General features: G+C 42.6%; 1 protein-coding gene across 1 annotated transcript in view; it reads right to left on the bottom strand.

Annotated features, from left to right (window-relative positions):
- Nucleotides 1–8,746, bottom strand: part of SUSD5 (sushi domain containing 5) — a 67,680-nt gene extending 58,934 nt beyond the window's left edge. Inside the window, exons 1-2 of the mRNA XM_032162203.2 lie at nucleotides 8,605–8,746; nucleotides 3,806–3,983 (exon numbers count right to left, since the gene is read on the bottom strand). Coding sequence (XP_032018094.1) covers nucleotides 3,806–3,983; nucleotides 8,605–8,716 — 290 coding nt within the window. The 5' untranslated portion in view covers nucleotides 8,717–8,746. The remainder of the gene's footprint in view (nucleotides 1–3,805; nucleotides 3,984–8,604) is intronic.
- Between the last annotated feature and the right edge of the window lie 6,484 nt (nucleotides 8,747–15,230).

Raw genomic sequence — 15,230 nt, 5'->3', positions numbered from 1 at the left:
CTAAATTGTTTGTTGAAATAAATTGAGGTCTAGGATACTATTTTCTTCAAAAGATAATTTTTATTTGATTCTCCTAGACATCTGGAGCACTGGAAATTCAGGGTCATCTCAATCCAAATTCATGGCTGTAGAGTATTTGAAGATGTGCTGCTTCTCCTAGGAGGGCCTGCATCCAGTTCACTGTACAGTGTACTATGTCCAGCTTACCCTTAGGGCATAGCCCTGCAAGGTCCCAACCCAAAGCAAAACTGCTCACCAGGTCCCCTCCTACACAGAAGGTGAATTCAAATCTCCATCCTCCTAGTCCCATGTGGCTATTAAAACTGCTATTCAGCTTTTTAGCCACCCTTTATGGAATCTGCAAAAGTTTCCAGGAGACAAGTGGCCCAAAAGTCTGAATTCATCACTCTAGGCCTTTATCATTCTCTGGATTCATTCAGAGAGATATAGGGTAGATGTGCTAGATGTCTACTATGCCATTGATTACAAGATGCACCACACATTTAATCATTGCTTCTCAGTGTGTGGTGAGGGAGTGGAGACCGGTGCAGGAAAGGCCCACAGTGAAATGTACATACTAATGGTCAGATGCTTGTTTCTAGAAAAATAAAATGAAAGGACATTGAATAGGAATGGTGAAAAGAGAATAATATGTTTTAAAAAATAAATTAAAAAGGGATAGAAAAACTATTTTAATACATTGTGTAGTAAATATAACAAGTATATTTTCTTTATTTTCTTTCTTTCATTATTTATTTTGAGACAGAGTCTAGCTCTGTTGCTCAGGCTGGAGTGCAATGGTGCCATCTGGGCTCACTGCAACCTCTGTCTCCCTGGTTCAAGCTATTCTCCTGCCTCAGCCTCCCGAGTAGCTGGGACTACAGGCACACACCACCATGCCCAGCTAAGTTTTGTATTTTTATTTTATTTTATTTTTTTTAGTAAGGACTGGGTTTCGCCATATTGGCCAGGCTGGTCTTGAACTCCTGACCACAACTAATCCACCCCCTATGTCCTCCCAAAATGCTAGGATTACAGGCATGAGCCACTGCACCCAGCTGTATGTTTTCTTTGTAAGGTAATATCATTTCAGCCTGCAGAGATCCACTGATAAGTCTTAACACCTTATAGTAAACCCACAGAAGATGGACCTTTCTAATCGTCCAGGCCTGGCACACAATGCCTGAGAGACCTAAGCCTAGTTGCAAATAGTCTCTTCAGAATCTGTGAATACTCTGGTTATCTGATGAAATTTTATAGTAACAGGATTATGAAAAAATATTCCTGCTTGACTACATTATGGAAATGCATGCACAGGGCATATTTTGTCTATTCAAGAGCATGGATATAAAACGTAAGGCAGAGAGGACCACAGTTCCAGATTCACCAAAAGGCTTTGGATGTAGCCTCAGTTGTCCCTTTATTCAGTTGCTGCTTCATACTTGGCACATTTGGAGACATGAGTCAGCATGGCTGTCTATGTTTTCTATGGCCACTCGCCAGCCAGACATCTTAGGATCATCATCTACCATAGTTCTTGGTGCCTTGTTTGCTTTCACATTTCCTGTGGCATGAAGGAAAAAGTGAAGTGGCTCCTGCCTTCTCTGAGCATGACTAAAGAAGTGTTTGTTTATTTCTGCTTTTGTTGCCAGTGTTTCTGAGATCTTATTAAAATATTTTCCTAGACCAATATCCTGAAGCATTCCTCCTATGTTTTCTTCTAGTAGTTTTATAGTTTTGGGTCTTACATTTAGGTCTATAATCTACTTTGAGTTGATTTTTATGTGAGGTGAGAGGTGGGGGTCTAGTTTTATTCTTCTGCATACAGATATCCAGTTTTCCCAGCACCATTTATTAAAGATACTGTCCTTGCCCCAATGAGTGTTCTAAGTTCTAGTGTTCTATACCACTGTAGGATGGCCATAGTTAACAATAACATATCATTTCAAACAGCTAGAAGGAGGATATTGAATGTTCCCAGCAAAAAATAAATGATAAATATTTGAGATGACAGATACGTTAATTACTCTGATCTGATCACCCTCAATTATGTGTGTCAAAACATCACTACGCGCTCCATGAATATGTACAATTATTATTCGTCAATTTAAAAAATAAAATTAGGCCAGGCATGGTGGCTCACATCTGTAAACCCAGCACTTTGGGAGGTGGAAGCCAGAGGATTGCCTGAGTCCAGGAGTTTGAGACCAGCCTGAGCAATATGGCAAGACTTCGTTTCTACAAAAAAACTAATAAATTAATAAAGTAATAAAAATTTAAAACAAAGCAGGTGTCAGCAATATTGGAAACATTTCTCCTAGCTGGCCATAGCAATTACTTCTCTAAAGGATTCCACGGGTCAGGCACTCAGATAGCCACAGTAGGAATGGCTTGTCTTGCGTATAATGTCTAGGGGCTGAGCTGGCAAGACTCATAGGCTGGCAATAACTCAATGGCTGGGGGCTAGAATCACCTAGAGGCATCTTCGTTCACATTTTTGGCAGTTAATGCTAGCCACTGGCTAGGACATTGGTTAGGGCTGTTGGCAAGGGCCCCTAAAGGAGATACCTCCACGTGGTCTGGCCTTCCTCACAACACACCCACCTCAGCACAGTCAGACTCCTCATGGCATCTCAAGGCTACAAAAGTGAGTGTCCCCAGAAATCTAGACAGATGCGGCATGGATTTTTCCAACCTAACTTCAGAAGTCATGTAATCTCACTTTTGCTGTATTCTCTCAGTAGAGGCAAACACACTTGTTGATGGCAGTGGTGTGAAAAAATTTGTGGCCATATTTTAAAACCTCCATACCACGTTCCTATACATACATATGCAGATGAGTATCCACAGAAAAAAAGGGATAAAAAATGTATACCAAACAATTAATAGTCATTATCTCTGAGGTTGAGAAGAATAGAGAAACTTACTTTGCACTTTATATATATATATGCATTATTTGAAATTTTTACAATAAGCATGTATTATTTTTATTACTTAAAAAAAATTCAAGGCTAGGCAGGGTGGCTCACGCTTGTAATCCCAGCACTTTGGGAAGCCAAAGCAGGAGGATTGCTTGAGGTCAGAGTTCGAGACCAGCCTGGGCAACATAGCAAGCATTTTTTATCTCTATGAAAAAAAAATTAGCCAGGTGTTGTGGCACATGCCTGTAGTCTTAGCTACAGGAGGCTGAGGCAGGAGAAACATTAGAGCCCAGGATGTTGAGGCTGCAGTGAGCTATAATCGTACCACAGCATTCCAGCCTGGTCGACAGAGTGAGACCCTATGTCTAAAACAAAAAAAGAAAACTCAACATAACAAAGTAAGGGGATAAAAGAACTATGACAGAACTCCAGAAAAATGCTTTTGTAAGTAAACTCGAAACATGAACACACACCAGGCATGGTGGCTTACACTTTGGGAGGCCGAGGCAGGTGGATCACCTGAGGTAAGGAGTTCGAGATCAGCCTGGCCGATATGGTGAAACCCCATCTCTACTAAAAATACAAAAATTAGCTGGGCATGGTGGCACACACCTGTAATCCCAGCTACTTGGGAGGCTGAGGCAGGAGAATTGCTTGAACCTGGGAGGTGGAAGTTGCAGTGAGCCTAGATTGCGCCACTGCACTCCAACCTGGGCAACAGAGCTAGACTCCATCTCAAACAAAACAAAACATGAACACACTGGAGGCTACTGCCCACTGTACTCTGCCTGTACTGGTACCTCAACAGAACAATTACTGAGCCCTATATAAGCCTTGGCGGTGCAACTGGGGTGAGTTGGAAAAGGAGTGCTCGCCTAACTTACCCAAGAGTACCATCTGCTAGCCAGCCAGTGGCGCACACCGCAAAGGAGCAATCCTGTACCACTCTCCGCAGCTCGTCTGCAGATGCCAGGTGAGCGCCCCTGTTCTTGCAGGAAAGCCGAGCAGCCTCCAGGTGTAGGCCCTGAGGGCCATTCTGAGACTCCAGCACAAAGAGCTTTCCTGTGTGGGAACAAGCACAAACACCTGTGGATTTCAGGATCCATGGGAAGTTAGTCTTAGCAAACTCATCCTCTGGCAGAGGCCAGTTAGAACTGTAGTCCTTGCCTGAAGGTCCAAGTGCAGCAACTACCACATCCACATTGCACACCATCCCTGGGACCAGGTGATGATAATTACACTAGCATTTTCGTCTTTTTTTTTTCCTCTCTTGTCTTCTTTTTCTTCTTTTATTTCCCCCCCAAAATTAACCATCTGCTCTGGCGTGTCGATCTGGAAAAGCCCTTCAAATCTTTCTTTTAAAATGGTGTTTTACAAATATCATGTGTCAAGGCTCAGTGTCCTAGGCTTCCCTGAGTTAGGTCGTTTGATGTCTAAGGCACTGATTTAGGCCTCAGCTCTGCTTTCTTCTGCCTCCCTCAGCCCTAGGATGACCCCCTATATGACAGGTTGCTTCCCTTCTCTCTGTCCCTTGTCTTAGGATATTACCAGGCCCCTTTCACAATAAATTCATTTGTGTCTGCTGTACTTCTGTCCTACTGGACAAGAAAACAGAGATGATGTCTGGTACACCTTGGCTTCCTATAGCACATTAATATATGGACATGTAGTAGGCCTCAAAGAATGTGTGATCAATGGGGGGATGGGAACCTGAATTCAAGCAGGGGTGAAAGCCCAGGCTGAAAGCAAATGAGAATTTTAAGTAAGGAAACCACGGTACCGGAGGGAGCACTGAGGTCCCCAGGAGCCTCCTGGAGGAATGAAGCAATGCCTTGGGTGGCCCTATCAAGTTAAGGTAAAGGCAGGGGAGAAAACACCTACTTAGAATGAGACACTTTACTTCCATCTGTCACCAACTTTTTCATAATATATCAGTGATTAGACTAAGACACAACTAAGACACAAGTCATCTGCTTGCAAAAGACTAAGACACAAGTCAGCTACTTGCAAAATTATAATAAATATAATAATTCCCCAGCATTGGAACCAAAAGTTGTAATAAAAATACAAAAAAAAATTTAAATAAACACATCCATAGGTGACTGGCACTCCTACACTTAACTACAAAAAGGTAGTATTAACACAACTACAAGGAAAAACAAAAAAATCCACAATCCTTGAGGAAATTTTAAACTACTATCCCTCTCGGTAATTGTTAAAACAGAAAACAAAATTAGCACTCTTGATGTAAGAACCTATGTGCAGTACTGCATACGAAACTACAGAATACACATTCATTTTAGGCACACACAGAACATTTGTAAAACTGATCAAATACTGAGCTATAAAGCAAATCTAAAAAAACCTCAAAAGACAAAAATCATACAAAGCATGCCTTTTAGACTACAACAAAGCTAAAATCACTTATTTTATATATGAAACACTTACATAGTGTTTACTATGGACTAGATGTTGTTCAAATTGCTTTACAAATACTCATTAAATTAATCCTTATGACAACTCTATGATATAGGTGGTATTATCATCCTCATTTTATAGTTAAGGTTTAGTATTAATGCTTGTCCAAGATCACACAGCAGAGATACAAAACCAGGCAGTATGGCTCCGTTAGTGATTTTAATCACTTGGTTATACTGCCTCTCAATAACAAAGCAATAACTAGGAAAATCCCCTTGTGCATGGAAATTACAAAATATACTTCTAAGTAAACTGTGTTCAAAGAAGAAATCCCAACTGAAATAAAACACGTCAACTCAAGGGCCAAAAACTTATGGAGAAACTAAAGTAGTTTAAGAGAAATTTATAGCCTCAGACCTCATGTTATTAATACCAAAAAAGGATGGTTGAGAATCAATGATCTAAGTTTCTAGCTCAAAAAACTAACACAAAAGTCCCACAAAATCAAATCTTCTAACGTAGAAGGAGGAAATAATACAGATAGAGCAGAAATCAATAAAACGGAAAGCAGACATACAATCGAGAAAATAAAGCCAAAAGTTGCTTTTTTCAAAAGAATAATAAAATGGATAAACCCCTACTAAGACTGATCAAGACAACAAAGAAAAAAAAAGAGAGAAAACACAAATTACCAATATCAAGAATGAAAGGGAACATCACTACAGATCCCGTGGACCCTGAAATGATAATTAGAGATTATTACATTGTATGTGCCACATTAGATAATCTAAATGAAGTGGGGAAAAAACTTTAAAAAACAAAACTTAACAATATTGACACACAATTAATTTTAAAATCTGAATACTTCTTTATCTACCAAAGAAATTAAATTCATTATTTAAAATCTTCCTACAAGAAAACCTTCAGACACAGATGATCTCACACCAAAACAAACAAACAAAAGCTCTCACCCACAGAAACCCTTTCAGAGTTAAAGAGGGAACAACTTTCCAATTTGGTTTAGGAACCATCATAAGTTTGATATCAACACTTGGCAAAGATATTATAAAAAATGAAAATTACAGGCTAATATGTTTCATGAACATAGATTCAACAATCCCAAACCAGCTTCCCTCACTCCAGGCTCAGTTCTGGGTCTTCTCGCTGTAAAATCTTTCCTTAGGATTCTGCCCACGCACATGATTTCAAAGACCATCCTTATACAGATGACATGTTTTCAGAAATAGTTTCTCTCCAAATCTATCTCTTCAAATATCTGTAATTCATCATACTTAAGCTGAGCATTTCTTCTTCTTCCTCCCATCACCATAGCACACAAATAACTATATGTAGGAACTGGTGGCAGCTAAGAATTTAGTACCAAAAAGAATCCTTTGATAATATAGCTTATAACTCTTCCTGGTTCTAGTATAAAAGTTGGAGCTCAGAAAATTGAGTTTACTATAGGAAGTATACCTGTAATTGTCCATTGAGGAAGTGGGGAAAGAAAAGGAAGGAGAATGAAGAAAAAGAAGGAGAATGAAGAAAAGGAATCATTTCTGGCAAGCAGTAACAAAGAATCATGTGCTCTGGTGCTGTCCTTACTTTCTCTTTGACCAGTGACATTCTGCCTTTAATTTTCTATGACCCGTATCAAGCTAGACAGGCACAAAATATTGATCCTTATCCACATGGCATTCCACTTAAACAGTTATAATGGGATGAAACTCTAAAACCTTATGGACTGCAAAAATATTTATTTAAAAGGAATTAAAATTGGCACAATATATCTTGTTCAAAGGTTAATATTAGCTCCAATTTGTTCTACTTGCATTCTTTAAAATCAGCTTAATTTTCATGGCTCAATGTCAGTCAAAAAACACTACAGTGAAGAATTATCAGTAAACTGCTAATAGGTATGGGATTCTTTCGAGGGATGATGGAAATGTTCTGGAATTTGATGCATGCAAACCATGGTTTTCACAACCTAATGAATATACTAAAACCCACTTAACTGTATATTTAAAAATGACAAATTTTATGTGAAATACATGTCAATTTAAAAAATTAGCAGTGGTTACTAACAGTCTTCAAAGTTAAAAATGTTTTGTCTCTAACACTCTCTCTGAGGATATGGAGAAATAAGACATTCATCCTTAATTAGGAACGAAGAGCTTTTCAAGCCTGCACTTAAAACAGAGAGCACTAAAAACTCTAAGAGCTAGAGGGTTTTTTCCTTGGCTTTCCCCTTTCCCTGACAATCATGCTTTTTTTTTTTTTTTTTCCCATGTCTTCTAGTTTCACTCAATATCGTTGGCTAAACAAGAATCACATTTTAAAATATACAACGCATCCTAAATTGACGGAGGGCTTTTCGCTTTTATCAGTCTAATTCGTCCTAAGCTAGAACTCCCTCATGGGTGTGAGAACTGCTGGCTTTAAGCTTGCTTTCTTCAGATGCTCCTGTACCAAGTCAGCGGGATTTTGTTCCACTATGAAAACACAGCTGAATTAGCTTTTCAAAACGGAATGGATACAGAGCTCCAATCCTGCTCATTTTAGGGCAAGTATTACAAGCTAAATTCAGGTTCAAAAACCAAGCAAACAAACAAAAAGTGGACCAATTCTCAGAGAACCTGCCATAATCTGGCCCTTGCCCATTTCTCTACCTCATGTCTCAAGACGTCCCCTCGCCTCCAGGTACTTCGCTTTATCATTTGTCCCGTTTTTCCTGTCACTCAGAGACAGCCTTTGCACGTGCTATTCCCTCTCCCCAGGCCATTCTCTCTCTCTTAGCCTCGCTGATGCTCACTTATCTTTCACGTCTTCCCAGACCAAGTCAAAATATCCGAGGGAGTTTTCTAACCATCGGCGGTGTCCTCAGGGGCACATTAATAGACGTTGAGAAACTGAGGGACGGCGGAAAATCACCCCTTAGCAGAGAAGGTTCTAGGGCACCTTAGAGGTGATTTCATTTGAGCTTTCTTGGAGACCTTAGGAAAGCCAGCGGCGGGACTGCGGGACCCGCGCGCTCGGCGCTAAGGGAGGGTCCAGGCACCAGGCGGGCGTTTGGGCGCATGGGCACGCGGAGACTTGGTGGGCCAGGAGAGGCATGCTGGGTCGCAGGACGGCCGCTCGCTCGTTCCTCTCAGGCTTGCGCTTGCCGCTTGCCGGGCCGGTCAGAGGCAGCAGCCCCGGCGAGCTACGCCCTCCCTGCCCGGACCCCACGCTCCACCCCCCACCCCGCCGCCTCCCGCACACTCACCATCCGCCCGCACCGAAAGGCGCGGCAGACCGAGCAGGAGCAGCGCCGCCGCCCAGAGCCCGGGCAGGCGTCTGTGCCAACGGGCAGGCGGGCTGGGTCCCTCGGCAGTCATGGTCTGGGAGTGCGCGGGCCAGCGGGCTCGGGTGAGGGCTCTGGCTGCGCTTGGGGTTGCCCAGGCCACTGCCCAGCGTGCGCCACTCGGCTCTGCGCTGTGCGCTCGGCTCACGAATCGCAGGCTTCGCGCCGGGCGCGCCGAGAGGGAGGAGCGCGGAGAGCCGGGGGAGGCTCGGGACGCGGAGCCGGAGCGCCTGGGCCGCCGAACTCCCGGGGGTCTTCTCTGTGGCGCCGAGGAGGCGGCTGTAACCCGGCTCCGCCTTCGCGCTGGGCACCTGGAAACCTCGGTGCCAAAAGGGGCTGCGCCGGGCCGCGCGCTCCGCGGGCACAGCGGGGCGGACGGCGAGGGCGCAGGGAGGCGGGGAGAGTAGCAAGCCGGCCGCAAGGAGCCCCCGCCCGTCTGGGGGACCCTTAGCGAGAGGGTGACGCAGTCTGACAGGCCGAGCCCCTCTGGCAGGACCGTTAGAAAACGGGTGTCTAACTCTGTCCTCGCCCTCTACTTTTCAGCTGGCCTCCTCCCCCTCCCCACTACCCCCCCCCCTTTTTTTTTTTCAGATGAAGAGAGGAATATCTAACTTACCTACCACCCTCACTCTAAGGTGTGAAACGCATGGAATAGCGGAATTCCTCTTTCCTAAAAGCGTAGTTTGAGAGTCACTGAGGAAAGGGTATCTTCAGGAACGCTTCCTTCACCACTTTTCCTGGTACGCTAGTATTTCTCAAGGAGCAATAAGAGGGCTAGTGAGATTGTCACCATTATCACCCACCTCCCAAATCAGGGCTCTTTGACCTCGAAAGGGTTTGAGATTCGGACTCTATCGGTCTGTTCTGGGAATCTACACTCTAAGTAAGTGTCCCAATGGACACTTCTGCTGCAGGGGTCCCTGTTTGACTTGATTCCTTCTTCCTGCTCGCCCCAGCCTGTCTCCCCACCACCAACCCTGTTCAGTGAAAGAACTTGCTTTCTTCATAGGTAGAGTAATAAAGATCAGTATTGTTATAACTGAGGCATGTGCGGTGCTCTACAGTTTGCAGATCTCTTTTATATTCATGTATGGGTCAACAAACATCTATTGAGTGCCCACACATGCCTGTCCCTGTGCTAGACCCTGAATGTGGCTGCAATCTGTCCTAAAAATATTCACATTTAAATAAAATATACTTACAATTGAACAACTGATTGGTGCTAAAGGGGCAGATGATTATCCTCATTTAATGAACCAGGACACAGACATTGAAATAATTTACTTTCTTTTCACAGTAAGAACTTGGATTTGAATCCACATCTGATTTACTACAGGTGCCATTTTTCAGCTTGTATTAATTGTCGGAATGTACTGAAAAGATTTCTTCTCTCCTTGTTACTTCCCATCAACTACAAGGGCTACTATTAGTGAGTAATTATTTTGGATAATTAAACTTTGCTTTCAAAATACAAATATTGGCCGGACACGGTGGCCCACGCCTGTAATCCAAGCACTTTGGGAGGCGGAGGCCGACCAATCACCTGAGATCAGGAGTTGGAGACCAGCCTGGCCAACATGGTGAAATTTCCATCTTTACAAAAATACAAAAATTAGCCGGGCGTGGTAGCTGTTAATGCAGTGAGGTGTTAAATGCAGTGAGGTGTTAAATGCAGTGAGGCCTGACAAGTATAAATGAATTTACTTAGCTCCTTCCCTTTTTTTTTTTTTTTTTTTGAGACAGAGTCTCGCTCTGTTGCCAGGCTGGAGTGCCATGGAGCGATCTCAACTCACTGTAACCTCCGCCTCCCGGGTTCAAGCATTTCTCCTGCCTTAGCCTCCCGAGTATTTGGGACTACAGGCATGCGCCACCACGCCCAGCTAATTTTTGTATTTTTAGTAGAGACGGGGTTTCACCACGTTGGCCAGATGGTCTGGATCTCTTGACCTCGTTATCCGCCGGCCTCGGCCTCCCAAAGTGCTGGGATTACAGGCATGAGTCACCACACCCGGCCAGCTCCTTCCCTTTTAACAGTTAGCTGGTAACCTAAGGAGTGAGACTTCACATGTCTGGACTGGAGGGGTCATTTTAAAGCCTGGTTAGTGCTGAGAACGGAGGGGAGGGATCAGAAGGTACCTGCCAGAGCTACCAACTCACTCACTCACTCAGGAGCTTTGCCTAGTAACATTTTTAAAACAGTCAGCTGAATATTACTACTTAATTCTCCTGACATTTTCAAGATTATGTTTATTCACAATTGTCTTGGCCTGTCCTGATGTGAGGAGATGGCACGCTGTAAGGGTAATTGTTATGGTTGCTTTAGAAGACTGGCTGTTCCATCTAAACATACACCTGCCTTAGGACCCAGAAATTCCTCTCCTAGGAGTGTATCCAAAAGAATGAGAACCTATATTCACAAAAATATTTGTGCACAACTGTTCGTAGCAGCTTTATTTGCAATGATCAAAAACTGGAAGCAATTCAAATATCATCAACAGATGAATAGAAAAACAAACTGTCATATTCACACAATAGAATACTATTCGACAATAACAGGAATGAACTACTGAATGAACTACTCAACACGTGAATGAATCTCAAGGATAGCATACAGAGTGAAAGAAGTCTTAACACAAAACATTTCATACTGTATAATTCCATTTATATGAAGTTCAAGACAGGACAAAACTAATCTTTGGTGAAAACAGTCAACACAGTGGTTGCCTTTGACAGAATGGGAACACAAGGGAACATCTGAAGTGATGAAAATGTTCTATTCCTGATGGGGATGGTGGTCACATGAGTGTATATGTTTGTCAAACATCCCTAAACTGTACACTTGAAATCTTTGCATTTAATTGAATACTTATACTTCAGTAACAAATACTTTAAAAATCAGAATTTCAGTCCTTGCCCTAAAAAATAAAGAAGGTTTAATAGAAGGCCAAGTGCGGTGGCTCACGCCTCTAATCCCAGCACTTTGGGAAGTGGGTGGATCATGAGGTCAGGAGATTGAGACCATCTTGGCTAACACAGTGAAACCCCATCTCTACTAAAAATACAAAAAATTAGCCAGGCGTGGTGGCACGTGCCTGTAGTCGCAGTTACTTGGGAGGCTGAGGCAGGAGAATTGCTTGACCTTGGGAGCCGGACATTGCAGCGAGCCAAGATTGTGCCACTGCACTCCAGCCTGGGCGACAGAGCTAGACTCTGTCTTTAAAAAAAAAAAAAAGTTTAATAGAAGAGAGTTTGATGAAAGGACCATATGCAGTGGTGTGGACAGGACTGAGAGAACCAATAAGGGATGGTGAAACTCCTGGATCTAGCAACAGCTGGAAGCTGTAGCCATGCTGAGGCCTGAAGTTGTGAGGGAAGGTTGAGGTGTTACCAAACCAGCAACAGCTGTGGCTATGAAAGAGGCCGCCTGAAAAAAAGGATACCCATAGATAGAAGAATGAAGATGCTGCCTCTGGTCTGGTAGGGAGGGAGTGAGGAAGAAAGACCCTGACCTCTCTCTCCTTCTATCCTTGATATTCCTCTTGATACCTTCTATTGGCTGAACCATTTAAAAGCTAACAGGTAAAGAAGCACAGGTGCAGTCGTCCTTAGAAGTCACCCTGTTAGGGTGCAGAGTTGGACAAAGAAGGTTAAAGAGTGGATCTGGAATGGCAAATGGGAAACAACCAGCACAGCTCATCTACTTTTTTCTTTCATTTGAATAAGAATAACTAGAAATAAAACAGGAGAAACACAAAATCCTGTCAGTCCTCTCTTGTATGACCTGGGAATAATGTCAACTCAATCAAATTTCCACTTGGAGCTAAACTGTGATATTAACCATCAGTGGTTACGTTCACGTAAATACAGTTTCACATAAACAGAAAAGGGGAGAAGTAAACAGTTGTCACAAAATATAGATTCTACTGTCCCCACTTCTGTAACTGGTCATGAGGCCTTATTTGACAATCATTCCAATGTTCCCCTCTACTCTCTGAGCATTTTGGCCTGCATGAATTGTTTTTTTTAACTGATGAGAGGGGCCTAAAATTTCATTCTCGCCAAAAACTTATCTTTATTAGTTTGCCAGTGACCATAATTATTGGATCTGGGAGTCCTCTGAGGTCCAGACATAGTCATCCCATTATGAAGCAGGAATCCGATTTCCCCTTGGTGATCAGGTAATCAGGATCAATCACCCAGTCAGTAAACTAACCTTCTTTTCTGCCTCTTGGTTCTTCAACATGAGGACTATAAAATTACAAGAGAGCAGTCTCAGCTTCCAATTTACAAGAAGCATTTCTGTCATGGGCACCCAAACCTCCCAACTCACCAATCTTTTTTTCTTTCTTTCTTTTTTCATCCACCACTAAGAGTTGTATCCCAACTCACCAATCTAAAGGATGTGGGGATATTATGCAAAACTTTGATAGATGGGTTACTATATGTAATAGAGAGGTCCCACTTTGACCTTGGTCCTTAAACCAGTCTATTATGTCTATAAGAGAAATTACACCACATATTGGCTACTGGTTTAAGGCATATATTGTAACCGGAGTGAGTGTCCCAAATTCCCGGGGTGCTGTCTTTTAGCTAGTATCCTAACTGTGACTTATCTTTCTATCAAGCCACATGCTTCTGGGTAAATATCATGAAATGAGTCTATTGCCCCACCAATTTCTACAAAATCAGTTTCTTGATTAGAGATGATGTAATGTGTGCTGCTATGGCCATAGGTGACAAGACGTTCTATATACATCTACATATAGTGGTGCTAGTAGAAGAAAGCCAGACAAAGAAGGCGAAGTCAGATTTAGGATAAGAATTTATTTCAACAAATAAAGCAAGAAAATAAAAGAATTTTTTCCAATAAGGACAAATAACTGCAGTCTCTGTGAAAAAAAAAAAGAGATCCAATTTAAATAACCTTTCTCTACGTAGCCAACAGGAGAGGCTGGCTAGGGAATAATGCCATGTGAAGACTCACGGTGCTCTCTCTCTCTCTCTTTCTCTCTCTCTCTCCCTCCCTCTCTCTCTTTCTCTGTCTCTACACACGCACACGCACACGCACACACACACGCACACACACACGCACACACAGAGGCTGTGCCCATCCCAAGAGAACCACACTGACATCCTTGCTATCAGTCTCCTAGTTCTGAACTTTCAAGCCATTAACTGATGATTAGGCATTGTCCATAAATCAGTGAACATCCATAAATGAGGCCATCTCTCATGTAAACCAAAGTTCCACCCATTGGGAGGATTCTCTTTTGCTAGTTTTTACTTTTCAATAGAAAAATGTTACTCTAATAAAATATACATAACATTTATTATTGTAAGCATTTTAAGTATACAAATCAGTGGCCTTAGAACATTTACATTGTTGTGCAACCATCAGCACCGCCCACCTCCAAAAGTTTTTCATCATCTCAGACAAACTCTGTACCCGTTAAACAATAACTCCCTATTCCCTCCTCCCTCTAGCGGCTAGTAACCACTGTTCTACTTTCTGTCTCTATGAATTTGACTATTCTAGATACCCCATATATGTGGAATCACATAATATTTGTCTTTTCATGCCACTGTTGTTTTTAGTGCTGTATCAGTGTGAGGCTAAGTAGTGCTACCCGACAGACACCCAAGCATAAAGCAGGTTCACATTTTTTCTCTTCCGTTAAGTAAAACTCCCCGTGAGGCCGTAAGTGTGGGTTGAGGGAAAGGCAGTAAAGCAGTGGAAGCAAGTGCCATAGGAGTCTAAGCCTCCCGCTCATGTAATTTACATGTTCATTCCAAGCCTACTCTTGTATGTACCATTTTCATTTAATAGTAGAATTCTGCTTTGTGATTCAAAATACCTCATTTATGAGACCAACCAAGGTGTCACACTCATGTGGTGTCTTGTGGTCAAGCAGTCAATCTCTACCATGGCCAATAGCAAGGTTGGAAGTGCTTATTGTATGGTGAATAATTGACTGTACATGAAAACTGTAGGAGTCTTCACTGCATTTTTTTTGGTTTGCACAAGTGCTTCATAAGGCATTTTTATCTGCCACAGTCACTTAAAGTGTTGTACCTCTTGTAACGTAAGGCCAAAGCAGCAAGGCAGCTTGTATTGCAACGTAGATAGCGCAGAGCTCCCTCTTGCTTTCAAAAACTGTAAACCTTATGGGTTACCACATAGTAAATGGCTTCAGAAATATTGTATCTTTTTATGTGTGATAGTAGTAGCTGGGTATCAATTTGTTTCTAGATACAACCCTGACATAAGATAGTAAAAGTAGGCTGCTATCCTTGGTAGGTGAAAGCCAACTGTTTCTGTTTGCTGATTGATTAAAAATAAAGCATTTAGACCGGGCATGGTGGCTCATGCCTGTAATCCCAGCGCTTTGGGAGGCCATGACAGGCAGATCACTTGAGGTCAGGAGTTCGAGACCAGCCTGGCCAACATGGTGAAACCCCTTTTCTACTAGAAATACAAAAAATTAGCTGGGTGTGGTGGCAGGCACCTGTAATCCCAGCTACTTGGAAGGCTGAGATGGAAGAATCTC

Source organism: Hylobates moloch, unplaced genomic scaffold, assembly GCF_009828535.3.
Source record: "Hylobates moloch isolate HMO894 unplaced genomic scaffold, HMol_V3 SCAFFOLD_8, whole genome shotgun sequence".
In the NCBI taxonomy this organism is placed as follows: Eukaryota; Metazoa; Chordata; class Mammalia; order Primates; family Hylobatidae; genus Hylobates; species Hylobates moloch.
Note: the sequence above shows the minus strand (reverse complement) of the source record. Positions and strands in the feature narration are given on the sequence as shown.